The sequence below is a fragment of the Dunckerocampus dactyliophorus genome, chromosome 9 (assembly GCF_027744805.1).
Source record: "Dunckerocampus dactyliophorus isolate RoL2022-P2 chromosome 9, RoL_Ddac_1.1, whole genome shotgun sequence".
NCBI classification, from domain to species: domain Eukaryota; kingdom Metazoa; phylum Chordata; class Actinopteri; order Syngnathiformes; family Syngnathidae; genus Dunckerocampus; species Dunckerocampus dactyliophorus.
Window position 1 is genome coordinate 31,968,565 of NC_072827.1, and position 17,330 is coordinate 31,985,894.

General features: G+C 43.9%; 1 protein-coding gene across 1 annotated transcript; it reads left to right on the forward strand.

Moving 5' to 3' along the window:
* Positions 1-9,977: 9,977 nt before the first annotated feature.
* On the forward strand, positions 9,978-17,302 carry vtcn1 (V-set domain containing T cell activation inhibitor 1). The gene is made up of 5 exons (XM_054787908.1): positions 9,978-10,180; positions 10,831-10,895; positions 11,055-11,414; positions 14,796-15,047; positions 17,056-17,302. The coding sequence occupies exons 1-5, from the start codon at positions 10,149-10,151 to the stop codon at positions 17,163-17,165; spliced, it is 819 nt and encodes a 272-aa protein (XP_054643883.1). The 5' UTR covers positions 9,978-10,148; the 3' UTR covers positions 17,166-17,302.
* The last annotated feature ends 28 nt before the right edge of the window (positions 17,303-17,330 follow it).

Sequence of the window (17,330 nt, forward strand, 5' to 3'; positions counted from 1 at the left end):
TGAACCTTAGCGCTCTAGACAGCGCACTGAAGGAGGAGCAAGTAGAGGAAGAGGTTTCAGCCGCTAAAGACGACCTGCTGTGTAGCAATTCGGCAGCACAAGAAGCCTCAGCCTACGGAAGCTGCCTCGAAGCGGGCACTACCACCTCTGAGTGTTTCCATGACGACACACGGGGTGCTGTCAAAGTGCCCTCCAGTCAAGAGTCAGGCCATGTGCAGGGCGAGGATGATGGCAAAGAAAAGAGGGACTCCGCCTCTATGGCACGATCACCTCCTTATGAACAGCAACTTGAGGAAACGTGTGAAGCCATGGAACCCAACAGTGGTTCTCATGCAGCCATCCCGGCCTCGCTATGCTTGGATGATGCAGTAAAATCACCCACCACCTCCATTTGTGACCATCATGACAATTTTGTTTCACAAGATGAAGTAATAGCATCCAAATCACCATTATCACGAGAGGAACAGAAAAAAGATGTGTCACCAGTCTCCACTTGTCAGGCGATAGATCCTGCAGAGGTTTATAGTGAGGAGGGCGTGGCGTCAAAATCCTGGAGCCTTTTAACCAAAGAGCACAGTAGAGAACGGTCGTCCGTTGCCAACGATAGGCTTTTGACTCCAGAATCCTTTATATATTCCAGTGGTAGGCAGGACGCAAGGAAAGATGAGGATTACGATCACAGCACACCAGAAGAAAAGGTGTCAGACGAGAATTGTGGGTATGATACTTGTCGGGAGTTCGATCTTGTAGAGGTTGATCGTGACCAAGATAGACCAAAATCCGTGAGTCCATCATCACGAGAAAAGCACAAATGGGATAGAACACCACCTGTGGCGATTGACCGTGTTTCAGATGAAGAGAACTCATCAAAATCCTTGAGCCCATCACCACGAGTGGAGCAGAAAGGTGATGGAACCCCCCCACTGACCAGTTCTTGTCATGAGTCAAATGGAGAGGAATCATCAAAATCCTTCAGCTCATCACAACGGGAGGAGCAGAAAGGGGATAAAACACCACCCTTGGCCATTTCTTGTCAAGAGTCAGATCACGTGGCATTTAATAGTGACTTGGCAAAAGAGACACCGTTGAAATCCTTCAGTCCCTCAAAGTCCTTGAACCCATCACCACGCGAGCAGCAGATAGAAGAGAGAACCCCCCCCATAACATCTTCTTGTCATGAGTCAGATGAAGAGAAATCATCAAAATCCTTGAGCCCATTACCACGAGTGGAGCAGAAAGGTGATGGAACCCCCCCACTGACCTGTTCTTGTCATGAGTCCGATGAAGAGAAATCATCAAAATCTTTGAGCCCATTACCACGAGTGGAGCAGAAAGGTGATGGAACCCCCCCACTGACCTGTTCTTGTCATGAGTCCGATGAAGAGAAATCATCAAAATCTTTGAGCCCATCACAACGGGAGGAGCAGAAAGGGGATAAAACACCACTAGTGACCTGTTCTTGTCAAGAGTCAGATCACGTGGCGTTTAATAGTGACTTGGAAAAAGAGACACCAGCAAAATCCTTCAGTCCCTCCAAGTCCTTAAGCCCATCACCACGAGAGCAGCAGATAGAAGAGAGAACACTCACCCTAACCTGTTCTTGTCAAGAGTCTGATCCTGTGAGGGTTGATACTGACATACAAAAACAGACACCCTCAAAATCCTTGAGCCCATCACAACAGGAGGCACAGAAAGGGGATAAAACACCACCTTTGGCCTGTTCTTGTCAAGACTCCGATCCTGTGAAGGTTGATACTGACTTACAAAAAGAGACACCCTCAAAGTCCTTCAGCCCATCACAACCGGAGAAGCAGAAAGGGGATAAAACACCACCCTTGGCCTGTTCTTGTCAAGAGGCAGATCACTTGGCACTTGGTAGTGACTTGGAAAAAGAGACACCTTCAAAATCCTTTAGTCCCTCAAAGTCTTTCAGCCCATCACAACAGGAGGCGCAGAAAGGGGATAAAACACCACCCTTGGCCTGTTCTTGTCAAGACTCGGATCATGTGAAGGTTGATACTGACATACAAAAAGAAACACCCACAAAGTCCCTGAGCCCATCACAACAGGAGGAGCAGAAAGGGGATAAAACACCACCCTTGGCCTGTTTTTGTCAAGATGCAGATTACTTGGCTCTCGGTAGTGACTTGGAAAAAGAGACACCATCAAATTCCTTCAGTTGCTCAAAATCCTTGAGCCCACCACAACGAGAGCAGCTGATAGAAGAGAGAACACTCCCCATAACCTGTTCTTGTCAAGAGTCCGATCCTGTGAGGGTTGATACTGACATACAAAAAGAGACACCCCCAAAATCCTTGAACCTAAAAACCTTGAGCCTGTCACCACAAGAGGGGCGGACTTCAGGTGTTACTCCACCCTTGGGCTCTACTTCTCAAGAGTCAGGTTTTGCAGAGTTTCATAGTGATGAAGACAAACCATCAAAATCTTTAACTCCATCTCCACGAGAGGAGCATAAAGGGGATGGAACACCGCCCCTGACCTGTTCTAGACAGGACTTAGAACCTGTGAAGGTTGATAGTAATGAAGATAAGGAGAAATCATCAAAGTCCTTTCGCCCATCACCACAAAAGGGGTCGACTTCAGGTGTTATGCCACCATTGGGCTCTACTTCTCAAGGGTCAGGTTTTGCGGAAGTTCATAGTGATAAAGATAAACTATTAAAATCCTTAACTCCATCACCACGACAGGGGCAGAAAGGGGAGGAAACACCGCCCCAGACCAGCACTTGTCAGGAGTTAGAAGCTGTGGAGGTCGATAACAATAAGGACAAGGAGAAACCATCAACATCCTTGAGCACATCTCCACGAGATGGGCGAACTATCAGTATAACCCCACCCTCTGGCTGCAAGTGCTCCACACGGTTGTCTCCACATAAGAACCATAAAGAAGAAATGTGTGCAGTCACCGAAGAAGACCGCAAGGAATCAACTCCAGAACGCGTACAAGGTGACACTGGTTCGCCAGACTCTTCCCCTGCTACGGTATGCTTGGATGATGACATCCGGGCTGCTATCCAAACAGCCTCCACTTCCATCTGTGAGGGTTTTGTTCATCATGCGAAAGACTTTGCATCAAAAATCTTGAGAACTTCCCCACAAGAGGAGTCTTTATTTGTTGAAGGCATTGTTTCAGTGCCAGAATTTTCACGGCATGAGAAAAATTCTGCATCCCCAAACCCCACCCAAGACATCATGACTGAGGCTACGATGGAACTGACCCACATCTCCACTTGTCAGGAGATCGAAAACATACTCCAAGTTGCATCAAAGTCTTCAAGCCCGTCACCGCAAGAGGATAAAATAGTGGTGCCAGATATTCTGGAGAGGTACTTCAGTGATGCAATAAAAACATGTTCCAGAACCTTATTTCATGCTTTAAAGAGTCAGGTAGAGGACTATGATGCCGAGGGCAAGGCTTCAGAAGACATCATCCCAGTAAAGAAAAGACAGCGAAAAGTGAGACGAGCTGAAGACATTGAAAAAGACATCGCACAGTCTGAATCACATGCTAGAACCCAGAAGGTAACCTCAAGTCCAGAGGTAACTGCTACTGGGGACAATGTTTTTGATGTTAAACTCAATGGAGGAAGACCTTCAGCTACCAAAGACATCTCTTTGCAGAATGACTCTCTTGCAAAACTCTCAGGACATCAACGATTCCCTGCAGAAATCCTCGGTAAGTCTTCACTAAAATCAAGCTCCAAAACCGTATTTTAGTCATGTGCAGGAATATAGTCAGTGCAGACGAGAGGACATGCCGTCAAAAGGTATGAACCCGTGGGGAAAGCAGAGTGTAAAAATGTCATCTGTTGCAGAAGAACATCCTGAAAACTCCACGGCAATCCCGCCAAGCTATCCCAAGAAGGCAGAAGACGTCATAAGACGGCACAAGCACAAAATCCACCCCACTGGGTCTGAGAAGGAGGACGCAGGAAAGCACCCTTGTCCACACCGTCTCTTTGCGGTTCTGGAGGACACAATAACCAAAGACAACATTAAGACCTCAACCCCAAAACATTTCCCTTGTAAAGCTCCTGAAAGAAACAAGAAGAAACACAAGGTGAAGATTTCAAAAGACTTTGAACATTTAAATAACAAAAAACCTGTTCGTATTTCAACCCCAGAACCTCCTGAAGCGCCCCTTCCGGACAGTAAGTCAGGAGAATATATGCAAAAGGTGAGGAAGTTCTTTGCAAGGATGCGGAGGTGCAAAGTCTGTCCAGCAGTTTGTAAAGGGGACAAGATGGACGCTCTCTCCAAAGAGCAGAAACATCAAAGTAAAAAATCCTTTTTGAATAGAATTTGGAAAAAAATTTGGACGGGGTAAGCAATAAGAACTTTGTTAGTCCTTTAGTTTATATCATCACTCATGGAGACAACTGGGGCCACAAGGATCGACTTCTGAGGAAACGACGCTCTCTTACCAGATTAGGCAGCACGACTTTGAGGAGCATTGGTCCAGGGTCTGTAGGTCAGTTCTGTATTTGGTTTCTCTCGTCAAAAAACATGTTGGGAGGATAACTTTTAACTTCTACAACAGGAAGAAAATGGCGAGAGAAGACCAGGTCATTTGTTGGTATCTGTTGGAGATGGCCATATTGGCAAAATAAACTTTGGTACTAATGAGGCTTTTCAACTGCATGGTACTTCCTCTGCTTGCCACCACTTGCTCCCAATCGGCGCTTGTTGGGTACAAGTTGAATCCAGGTAACCAAAGTAGCTTTCCTGCTTGGGAAGACTGGTGAAAATAAACACACTTGCTGGTATTATCCTCCATTTTTGTGCCACTCTATTGCTAATGTTTTTAATAAGATGGGAGATTGGTGCTCATTTTTCTGAACTATTTTAATTCCACGAATGGAGCAGAACAATGCTAAAGCCATAGCGTAGCTCAACTTCCAATAGCTGATGATAAAATAAAGTGCACACCTAAAGCAACAGAAGGTGCTAACTGCAGGACTGTTAACTAGGGATGCTCCGATCGGTAGGCCACCGATTTGTATCGGCCGATTTCCGTAAAAAACATGTGATCAGCATATGGCAATAAATGCATTTCAAAGCCAATCACAAACACGACCGGCGTGCGGTGTGCTGTGTCACGTAGGGTTGCCAACTTGCCAACACCCGTATTAAGCCGACAAGGGACGCACTTTGGCCCGTATTGCTGCGGGAATGAAAACTAGTCTGTAAAACCTCAATGGCTTCAGTTTGACAGCTTGACGCAGGCCACACCAATCCGTGCCAGTGTGTTTGATGACTCCTTTAACAAACCTATCGCTGTTCCACTCTTCTTGTGTCTTTGTTTACACATGTTGCCTAGCTGGCACTAGCTAGAGTCATCAGCCTAGTTTCTGGTCTTCAGACTCCAAATGTGACTTTTTAGCACGGTAACATTTTATTTTGAAAACAAGCAATGCGGTTAGTTAGAAGCTTGTTTTTGTCCCACAGGGAAGTGGATGTCGCATTCATGGGGTACGTACTATCTTTTTCAAGTTTGAAAAATTTTGCTCTCTTGTCACTATGTTAATTATGTCTTATCCCCCAAACACTATTTGTGTGTGGGTTTTTTTAATGAACATAAACACAAAGTGTGTCCAACCTTATAATGGTGATAGTATGACGGGGGTCTCCTAGCTGTTGGCAATGTGGTGACTTTGTCGCTAAACCTGGCAACATTCCAAACCCTCTTGGCAACATATTTACTCAAAAGCAACTGTTGACAAACCTAGCAACTTTTTCTGGTGTCGTTTGAGAGTTTCTGGTATTTGGGCACTTAAGAGTGAAAGCACGTATTGTTCTGAGCTTCTGTTCTTACTGAGCAGTAGCGGGTACTGATGCGCTGTTCCGCACCACTTCAAAGCAGTCACAAGGGTCAGTGTGCAGTCAGCTCCCGCGGCACACTGAGAGCATAGTGGAGCTCCACGCATCCATGAATCACGCAACCACCGGGGTGGACCACAGGGCAGGATCTACAATGTAAATGTTTCTTAATCTTCATTAAATTACTACTCATTACACTCGAGCCTCATTCGACCTCGGTCACCTACCTGTCAGAGTGTCAGAATGTGTGATGGAAGAATGTTGTGTGATAAGTTAAGCAAGTAGTCCTAACTGCAAGATAAAAGGTGGAGGCTGGAGGCGAGTCCGGATGTAATTATTACCCTTGTTTAGGTTTTGAGAGGCTTTGGCCCAGATGAAGTATTATTTTGATGAAGTGATGGTTAATTTGAAATGAACAAACCAAGAACCAAGTTTATTCGTAGTTCAAAACTTAATGAAGGTGTTTTTATTCACGTCACATCATAACGGAAAGGAGAAATGGGATCAGCCCCTCAAAGCTGAGGCATTTGTTTGTTTTTGAATGTCAACCTTCAGGAAGGACACAACTCTTACCTGGTTGCTGCTTTTTCTTTTTGTTTTGCACGTGTTCATTTGTGTTTTGTTGCTGTTGCGTTGTTTGATTGTAAATAGAAATTTGAAAGCAGAGATTTCACCTTGTCTAGCGAGACGGACGGGTCTTTGTTTTTGTACTTTATAAGATATTATTATTAGATTGTAGCTGTTCATTGAGGATTTAAACAGTCAACATTTGAGGTCATGTATTTTTGACATAATAGAAATAGAATGCAAATATCAAAGAGATATTTTCAATTTACAGGTGGAGATGATTTACATCCAGCTGGTAAGAAGCCTGGTTCATGAATAAATGATCACATGAGCAGGGGCGGAGTCACAGATTGAGGTCCACTGCCTGATGGAGAAGTACTCGCTGAACTAGTCCCTGGTGGAGGAGATCGAGCGCCCCAAGGAGCAGAACCAACGTTTGATGGTCCGGTCGGCATGGCAACAACAAGGCTAACCTGGTAGACAACGACTAAGACCCAACATACAACCGTGGAAGGTGGACACTCTTGATGTGGAAAGACTTGAGACTGAGAGATAACCGTGATGAGTCATGACACACCATGAAATAAAAGTAATGCAGCCTCTTATTTACGTCACGTGATCATCAGCTGTGAGACCACGAAGTGGCCGGGTCGGCTCTCCAAGCTGAGTGAAATGAGGCAGGCTTACCAGGACGAGTCGATAACCAACAAGACGACACCCATTCAAGCTGCAGCTGGACATCAGCGGTCAGGTGCTGCAGCCAGGTTGACCCTGCGTGAAGCTGCCTTTTAGCATCACAGTCATGTTGCCTGGCAACCCGTAGATCATCGTGTTACCTGGAGCCATTGGTCAATACGGGGGACGTGGAAGTCGTGGAAACAAGGCGGCATCCTCAACTTGTCACCCTGCTTGTCGTCAAAGAAGCACATCTGACACCTGTCAATCAAAGCAGTACCGACTCTCTGAATCTCGGAGCACCAGCATTGCCAACGTTGCTCTGCTGCTTTAGACGGCACATTTTTCCTAAATTGAACATGTAAACTGTTTTTGGAATCATTTTTGTGCCAGTGTTTGAACATTTTTTTAAACTTTTTTAAAATGTGTGATTGTAGGTAATATTTTATACTCATCATACTATATGATTAGTATAAATTCAAAATCTGGTTAACACTGTCAGCACATCTGCATGACTCCACCACAAGCACTGTGTCACTTTTTTAAAAGTGACACAGCAGGAAGTAGCGATGGCATCCATTTTTTGTTTGTTTGCATCAGCAACAAGCCCAAATTTGTCCATGAAATCATTTCTTGTTGTCCGGACTGTGGTCATATGGGTCATATGACAGGTGATGACTTTGTTTTTCTGTTTCCCCCCTTCCACTGGAGATCCCCTGGCCTCAGCGCATTTGTTTTGTTTGCCTCCTGAATCATTTGAGGGCTGTTATCGATGCTCAGCGGAACATTTGTGTTAGTGTGGCGGCTTCCCTGGAAATGTGCTTTCACGGGCAGGATGTGGAAATAAAAGAACATTTCAAGCATCTTATCAGCCAGCACTCTTTTAACACGTATTAAGTATTTCCCTCATGCATGAAGATGCTTTTCTGACCTCATGATAAAAGTTATGTCAACAAGAAATACTTTCTCCACTCTGACACCCCCACTAAATTATGGGAGAATGTCTCTCTGCATGTTCTGAACTCCTGTATCTGTTCCAGAGCTGTCATTGAGTAGAATTATGAAGTTTCTGATGCCAGCAGCACCCCTGCTGGTTACAGACAAGTCGTGCACGCCATCTTGCCATGAACCCCCCACAGATGAATCTGTCTCGGTAATCCCTCACCACTTCTATCACGGGTTTTCCAAAAAGACATAAATGAATAAAGGGTTGCCATTTAGCGGTTGAATACGACCTATTATGAATCAAAAATATTCATATTTTCCATATTTTTGCCTAAATTAAGCATACTTAAGCATAAAAATAGCTAATTGAAGTGAAATATGGGAGTGAAATATAAGGCATTCAAAAGATGCATTCTCAGATGTTGTGGCGATATGTAGTCTTCTACACTGGCCACTAGGTGTCAGTAATGTTACACTGATGAGGCAATAGCCACCGCAGGAAGTACCGTACAGGAAGTTAAGAACAATACGGAACTCTCCCAATGCTAACATGCTGTGAGCGTCTCCTTTCAGCGTAGTGTGCAAGCCCTGCCTACCGTCTGAGTGCACTCACTGAGTGAATGGAGGTGGATCGTGGTGCCTGCCACTTTGTGCTCTTTACTGTGAGTGTGACGTCATTGTTCTTGCTAATCGGACGATAAAATCCACAGAAATGTCACGGGAGGCACTAGCAATGCTCGTGTTAGGTGCTTATCACCGCTGTCCTTCCATAGAGAGGAAATCCCAACCTTTGCACCAACTGGAGAGCGGTATGAAATTGCAGTATGATATTTTTATGCTCTGCTGAATGAATGAATGAATTTGACCCCCAAGATGGAGGATTATATATCCAAGCTCACCAGAAGGTGGGCACCAAAGTCTCAGAACTTTTCCTGGCAAAGGATCGGGGGAATGTACTTCATATACAAATAACAGGTAAGAACTAGGGCTGTCAGTCGATTAAAATATTTAATCACGATTAATCATCTCATCAATCAACTCATGGATGATCTGAATCAGAAGCATAAAACTCTGATCAGAGCATTCTTAATGTGTGTGTGCGTGTGTATATACATCGACATTAGTGCTGTCAATTGATTAAAATATTTCATTGTGATTAACTGCATTTTGTCCATAGTGAACTCATAATTAATCACACTTAATTGCAAAGAGAAATAAGTTTGAATCTATAATAAGTAGTGATATACTGTAGATCTCAGCAGTAAACAATTTGATACACAACTACAAAGATTACCACATCAAATTTTATTTAAAGGGATATCAATTTGTTTGACGGTCCTTGAACACACCTTCTAACTTTGTCCGATGCTGCACAGATGGACTACTATACTGTATTTCTTTCACCTCATATTTGTTCCCAAATGCTGATACTATGTTGGAATGCATAAAGGTAAGATTTGATGGCCTTATTGAGTGCTAATGTGCATATTTGTGCGGTGCACCTCTCTGAAAAACAAAGTCCAAGCTAGTACTGGTGGAGAGTGGTTCTGTATTCATTTTGTGCCTTTAATTTGATGTTGTTCCTGTTCCTGTAGTTTTACACAATACGTAATAAATAAGATCAGTCAAGTGGCCATCATGTACGTATGTTGTACTGATGTGTTGAAAATCGCTCCCGGTGACTAGCTTGCGCGCTGCTAATGCTATTTACATACATTCTCCTATCCAGCTATGGTCACATTGACACAGGCCCCCATATAGCTTGTCCTGGGCTATGCCTGCCGTTTACTATCAGCTCGTAAACCAAAATCTAGCTTGCGATTCAAAGCAAAAAATCAGCCGAGAGACGGCTGGCATCTAATTAAAACTGGTCGTATGCCGAGCTACCACGTGGTATACACCCGGGAAGCTTCTGTTTTCTCCTGGCAGCAGAAAGCAGCTTTATTTTGACAAGACAAACAAGACAGGCAACGTCAGTGGCCACGCCTTAAAGATAATATTGACCGATGGTGGTGCATTGGAAACACTGTTGGAGTCTTTTTACTGCACGTCTTGTTTAGCGCCACAGCGGAGTTCTTTGTAGGGAAAGAAATGTTTGACTAAGACGTCCTGTGAGCGGCCATGGCGTCCCTGGGACAGATCATCTTCTACACGTGAGCATCGAGGCTTCTCCGTTTTGCATCTTGGTCTAAACAAAAAAACAAAACATGAGTAACTTACTGAGCTTTGTGGAATGTACTCCTTTTGTGTGTTCTAAACATACAATTAAACGAGAGAACAGGAAACACAAGAGCCGAAATTGGAAAAAGCACAAGTGTTCGTCTAATTCTGGGGTGTGCAAAGTGTGGCTGTTTTTTTTTTAATAGCCTGCGGCACATTCTAAAAATATGACCAAAAAAATCAGCAGTAGCAGCCAAAATGGACAAGTCAGCAGTAATTTTACAAGAATAAAGTCAAATACTAAGAGCAAAAAGTTGTCATTTTAATTGGATAAGAAAATAAGATATACATGTATGTTTAATAATATAGTATATTATTATGTTACATTTAGGGATGTCCAATATTTTTTGCCGATAACCGATATGCCGATATCACCACGTGCCCCCGACGGACGACAGCAACAAAAAGTGAAAATAACAACTTTGAGCAGCACCTTTATCTGGATCTGCACCACATTTTAAAGGCCTCTTACTCCGCCCCATTTGAAGTTTTATAGCTTTTGTTCACTGCAGCTATAAATACATTGTCCTAGCTTATAGCTGTGTGTGTGTGTGTGTGTGTGTGTGTGTGTGTCTTTGTGCAGCATGATCACGCTCATCATCGTCTTTCTGTCACTCATCATACTCATCTTGGCTTTGACCTTCTCAGGTAAGTCATGGCACACTTTCTCATGCTACAGAATGAGAATGCTATTGACTACTTGTCCATAATATGTCAAATGAAAGGACAGACGCTTAGCTGCAGTTCACCTTTTAGCCACACGGGGAAGCTCTATGTATCAAACTGTGTGTCTTTGTGCCCCTTCAGGCTCCTTGTCCGTGGTCCAGAGCCTCAACAGACTTCCTGTGGCCAACCTGGGCCAAGACCACGTCCTCAGCTGCTTCCTGCCAACCGACGGCGAGCAAAGCACCTTCAAGCGGGTCTCAGTCACGTGGGAGAAGACCTCTCTGTCCGGGGTCGTCTTCCGCTACGAGGACGGCGCCGAGAGCAACGGCGACCAGGACTCTCAGTACAGCGGCAGGGCGGAGCTCTTCACGGATGCCGTGGTCAAAGGAAACGCCTCCCTGCTGCTGAGGGGCGTGAGGCGCGCCGACGAGGGCGAGTACACGTGCGGCGTCAGCTACTCGGACGGCAGCGGCGAGGTCAGCATCCGCCTGAGGACAGCAGGTACCCGGACCCGCACTTTTGGTTCGCTTGCACTGGCAGGAACACGCTAAGGACAGCCCCCAAGGTCAATGAAGACACCACGACATTGTGCAACATGATAGCTTTGCTCCTTATGACATCATAAAATCCTTAATAAATAGAATACAAATACAAATAAATAATATCAAATGTAAAATAACAGCTTTTGTGTGTAAAATGTGACAGCAACACTTTAAAAAAAATGACATTTTAATAGAGTTTTGTGGAGGGAAATTTTGTAGGGAAAAATGAAACTAACTAAACCAGAGGTGGGCAGACAAACATCAGGCCCAAATTCCTTTTTTAAACCTTTAGCGTGGAAAGTGCAACCGGCGACATGCCTTGCAGTGCTATTGTGGCACACTTGAGTTGCCAAAATAGTCAGATGCCACCTGTAGCTTGCACAAAAAAGCCATGCCAACAACACAACACGTCAACACAACACACGACGCACAACATGACCTACCTGCTGCACCATGTGGGCATACTAACATCTACACAAAATACCCGTGCCCAAAAAAAACCCTCCCTTTTATTCCCGCCGCAAGGCATGCTGGGTGCTGACTTGTGGTACGTATTTTTGCTAGATTGCAAAATATAGTGAGGAGGTCACATACTCTTGATGTCCAAGGTTTTATTGTCCATAGTTCATAATGTTGCAGCTGGACTACCCAGCATGCCTTGCGGGCCTTTGGAAATAACAGTTTTGTGTTTTTGTTTCACTGCACCGTGAGCACGTATGTCGTTCTGTTAGATGGCGCCTACATATAGACAACCCCTTCGCCAAATGTTTTAACCCAATGTGGCCCACGAGTCAAAAAGGTTGCCCACCCCTGAGCTAAAGTAAGCTAAGTAAAATACGAGGTTTGTGGAGGAAAAAAATGATTGGACTTATTTGAAAATATGTCTAAATTTCAAGTGACAAAATGTGTGTGTGGGTGGGGGGGGACAAAACAAATAATGTAACGTCAATAACAATATTTTCTTTTAGGCACCACATCTCACTCAAGCCTTAAAAGAGCACGAAAAATCAGAAATAAAGAATTTTAAAAATGCAGTGAAGTAGTAGGAAACACAAAAATCAGCCAAATACGATCGTCCCTCGCCACGTCGTGGTTTGCATTCTCAAAGTCAGCTGGGATAGGCTCCAGCATATCTAGCAGCATAGAAAATGGATGGATGTCTTATTTTTACAGTTGTGTCCACCCCTTTTAAAAACAGCATATTTGATATGTGAAAAAGTTACTGATATTTATAGTCTCTCTGGTATATGATGATATCATCAGCGATATTAACATTCATGCATAGTTACATTTTATTTGATAAATTACAAAAGTAAATAAAGCTGCAAGCAGCGTTGAACGGGCCCCCGCACCCCCACGCAACTCGGGGCTCATGTGAGTCGGCGGGCACGTGGACGCAGGACTCGACGCCATTATCCCTAGTGTTAAAATAATTGAACATGCGCAATATTTATCCAGTAGGGGGCGCCATCTATACGCACATTCACGGCCTGGACCCACAATAATAAACATCATTTTGGCATGTGCAAAAGTCCGGCTACCTTCAGTATTTAGTCAAACCCCCTCTGGCAGATGTCACAGCTTGTAGACGCTTTTTATAGCCAACTACAGGCCTCTGGGTTCTATTATTTGGGATTTCCCCCCATTCTTCCTCACAAAAGTCTTCCAGTTCTGCAATATTGTTGGGTCGTCTTGCATGCACAGCTCTTTAAGATCCACCCACACATTTTCAATGATGTCTAAGTCTGGAGACGGTGAAGGCCGTTCCTAAACCTTCATTCTGCGTTTCCTGAGGTAGACCATGGTGGACTTTGAGGTATACAGTATATCCTGCTGTAGAAGCCATCCTCAGACGCTGTGATGTTTGCCTCCAGAATTTCTTCCCTCCACCCGAGCAATGCTTCCTGTCAGCACGACCCCAAAGCATGATGGATCCACCCCCACATTTAACAGTTCTTTTCATGAAATTCTGCTCCTTTTGTCTCCAAACATACCTGCGCTGATTGTGGCCAAAGAGTTATATTTCAGCTTCACCAGTCCACAGCACGTGTTCCAAAAGTGTGGTATGGCTGGACGTGGCTACGCTACTCCGCTGTCGATAGTCTGTGATGCGCTGGAGCCCCGCCCACATGCGCCGAGGGTCTGAGGTGGAATAGTAGCCCTCCAGCTTCTGTCTGTACTGTCTTTTGGCCTCTCGTATGGACCTCCTCAGGTCATATCTGGCCTTTTTGTAGTCATCAGCGGTGCCCATGACAAATGCAGACGAACGAGCACGTAGCTTAGCCCTCACATCACAGTTCAACCACTGTTTTTGGTTAGGGTATTTTCTGTAATACTTGGTGGTGGTAACAGTCTCTATGTATGTGCTAATGTAGCCAGTAACAGCTGAAGCATATTCATCCAAATCAACAGTACAATCTTCTCTCCCCGCTGCAGTTTTAAACACATCCCAGTTTGTGCAGCCAAAGCAGTCCTGAAGTACTTGATCAGTTTCTTCATTCCACACTTTAACTGCTGTACTTACAAGGGGAGCTTGCTTGAGAAGTTGTCTATATGTTGGATAAAAGAATATGGAGATGTGGCCGGCCTTTCCAAAGTGGGGTCCTGGAACAGCCTTCAAAGCACCTTTCATGTTGCAGTAGACTTGGTCCAGGATGTTATTTTCCCTTGTGGGAAAGCTCACATGCTGGTAATATTTGGGGAGAACAGTCCTGAGGTTACAGTGGTTGAAATCGCCAGATATAATGAATACAGCGTCCGGGTTTTTGGTCTCGTGTTTATCAATGATGTCATGCAGGAGGCCTAGTGCGTTAGCAGTGTTAGCTCGTGGTGGGATGTAAACAGCAGTTAAATACACAGCGCTAAACTCACGAGGTAAATAAAAAGGTCTGCATTTCACCATCATGTCATGTCATGTCATGTTCATGTCTGGAGCGCTCTAATAATGTAAAAAAAAAAAAAACGTATTTAGAAGGTAATAAAAAGGTTTTCTATGCTCTAATTGACTAAATATTCCATGTATAAATATGGAATCCTACTACCACGGTCGGGTCTGGAACCAGTTACCCGCCACGAACGAGGGATTGCTGTACAAATAAAATGATAACCAAACCAGCTATAAAGAACAATTTGTCTTTGTCAGTGTTAAACCCAATCAAGTGATATTTGAGTGATACATATGTTGATGTTATTATCAGGTGAATTCTTTTTGGTGGGACTCCCTTAACATAGTGTTTCTACACACAATCAGTAATATTTCATGACTTTTTGTTGTGAAAAAGTCCCTGAATATGCCCCTGCTATGTCATTCATGCGTCACAATGATGTGCTCTCCTGTCAGCCTTCACAGCGCCCACGTTCGCGTTCTCAGACGGCGCCTTGACAGCTGAGGCAAGCAGGTGGTTCCCCAAGCCCAACGTGACGTGGCTGGACGTCGACGGCAATGTCCTGCGGGGGAACACCGACTTTCAGGAGAAATCTGCGGGGATGTTCCGTGTGGTCAGCACTCTGCAGCCCGTCAACGACAGCGGCACGTACACCTGCAGGATCCACAACCGCCTGGTGACAGCGCACGCAGATGCCACTGTGACAGGTCAGTTACTGAACTTGTATTAAACACTTACATGAAAAAACACAAAAAACAAAACTAAACAGATTTTAAATACAATTCTAAAAAAATATTTGTGAATATATTGTATTAAAATACAGTCAAACCTGTCTTTGCGGCCACCTTTATAGAACGGCCACCTGCCTATAGCAGCCACTGAAAAATCCCCAGCGGCCACCCATTTGGTCTCCCTTGGTCAATATCTGACTGCATATAGCGGCCAAATTACCAACTCAAGTAGAAGCTTCATGCACGAAAAAGTTTTGTTTTTCAATCAATGAAGCCATCGTGTGTAGACTTTAATTACTGAGTCCTAGCTCAGTCACAATCATTCACAAGATCCACACAAACTGTCAGTTGTTCCACATAAAAAAGCCGTCTTCTTTTGAGCTTGCTATTTCCTGGTCAAACATGTAACTTTAAGAGCATTTGCACCAAAACATTGCCGCAAAGTAGGCTGGGAACAGGAAGTGCTCCCAGCGACGCTACAATAAAAAAAAAAACATACGCTAGCATGCATGCGGCAGCGGGAGCAAAACTGAGTTGGGTTGTACTTAATTGAAGTATTTTAGAATGTACTCACGTTATTTTTCATCAATCCTCATCCACAAATCCATCAAAGTCCTCATCTTCTGTATTCGACACAAACAAAGCCGTCTTCTTTTCCGTTCACTACTAGTCTGTTAACTTGTCAGTGTTATTCAGCTCCGAAGCAAAGAAGGAAACTTCTCCTGTTGCTTCTGCCAACTTTATTTATTGAACGCGGCCACCAGACAGCAGCTCAGAACACACACACATCTCTCAACATCGTCTCTCCTTCCTGCTTGCCCACAAGGCAAAGGTTAAACAAGCCCCACTACATAGCTGTCCAGCCAATGCCTGTAAGAAATGACACCCTTTATTTCCTGGTGTGCACTGGTCAATACTGTAATGCCGCTTGTTGTGGGGAAGGAGAGACTCACGTCGCCGATGCACTTTAATGGCTTTATTAACAGCGGAGAACACTGCAGGACTTTATATCCACGCCAACATAAACTCACTTCCCAACTCTCTCCAAACTCACAGCTAGCACTGAGCCTAGCTCTCCTGCTCGGGACGCCCACCGTCACTTCCCGTCACTTCCTGATCAACTAAAGCTGTAATGACACTCTGTCGTATAAAAAGTAAAATATTAAAAACAAGCGTAAGACATTACTAGCACAGCTTTGTTCTGTGGGTGGTGGATATATTCTATCAGTTATTATTAAGCCTCTAGCTTCCTTTTAGTAAGTAAAAACCTTGATTGCACTACATTGTCATGTAGACCTACAAAGTACACTTGGAAGAACAAGAGGTGAATAAATGTATTGCATCTGATGTGAAACTGATGAGGGGTAGGATTAAATAAGCTTTGCTTCTTCCTACTCCTTTTTGGACATGCAAAATTGTGAATTGTACTATGTGATGTGCTACTGTTTGACTCATATGCATGTTCAGAATTAAAACCATGAACCATGATAATAACAAGCCTAGTAGTGCTGTACAACTTTTATCCGCAGTCCGCAGTGCCCTCTACTGGTCAACATTATTATTATTATTATTATTATTTTCCCTTTTTTTTTTCCTCTACTGGTCAACATTCAAACTGGACGCCCACCTGTCTATAGAGGCCACCTGTCTATAGTGGCCACTTTTGCAGACTCCGCCGTTATAGACAAGTTTGACTGTATATAGAAAATTCAGATTACACGTTTGGATTTTTCTCAGTTATGATGAAAAATGTAAATAGTACAGAAATAAGCTACAAAAATTGATATAAAATACATGGAAAATGATTTAAAAACTACAAAGATGAACCTGAAAGATGCCAGGTGTTGCAGAAAGACAAAAGTTAGAATAGATTTTTAATTCTGAGGGGAAAAAAACAAAATTATAAACAACACTCACTTACAACTTTTTGTGCCAATCTTTTCCAAAACTATGTTGAACATTTTTTTTTTGTCATATTTTCCAGGCTCTGACATTTCAGGGAAAACCCGCTTCACCTACGATGCTGCATCAGCTCCGCTAGCATCATATGACATCATTGCCATGTGCATCTTCTGCATCTGTTTTCTGCTTTAATGTCACGCTTCACAAATAACCAACGTCACCCTGATGTTCCACGTAGATGTAGAAGTAAATTAGTTTGGGGTTAAACTAGTATTACCTTGATTATCTCCTCATTAGACATTGCTAAGATGTTCAAATAAATGTGTTGAAATGGCAATTATGCAAGGTTTTCATTGA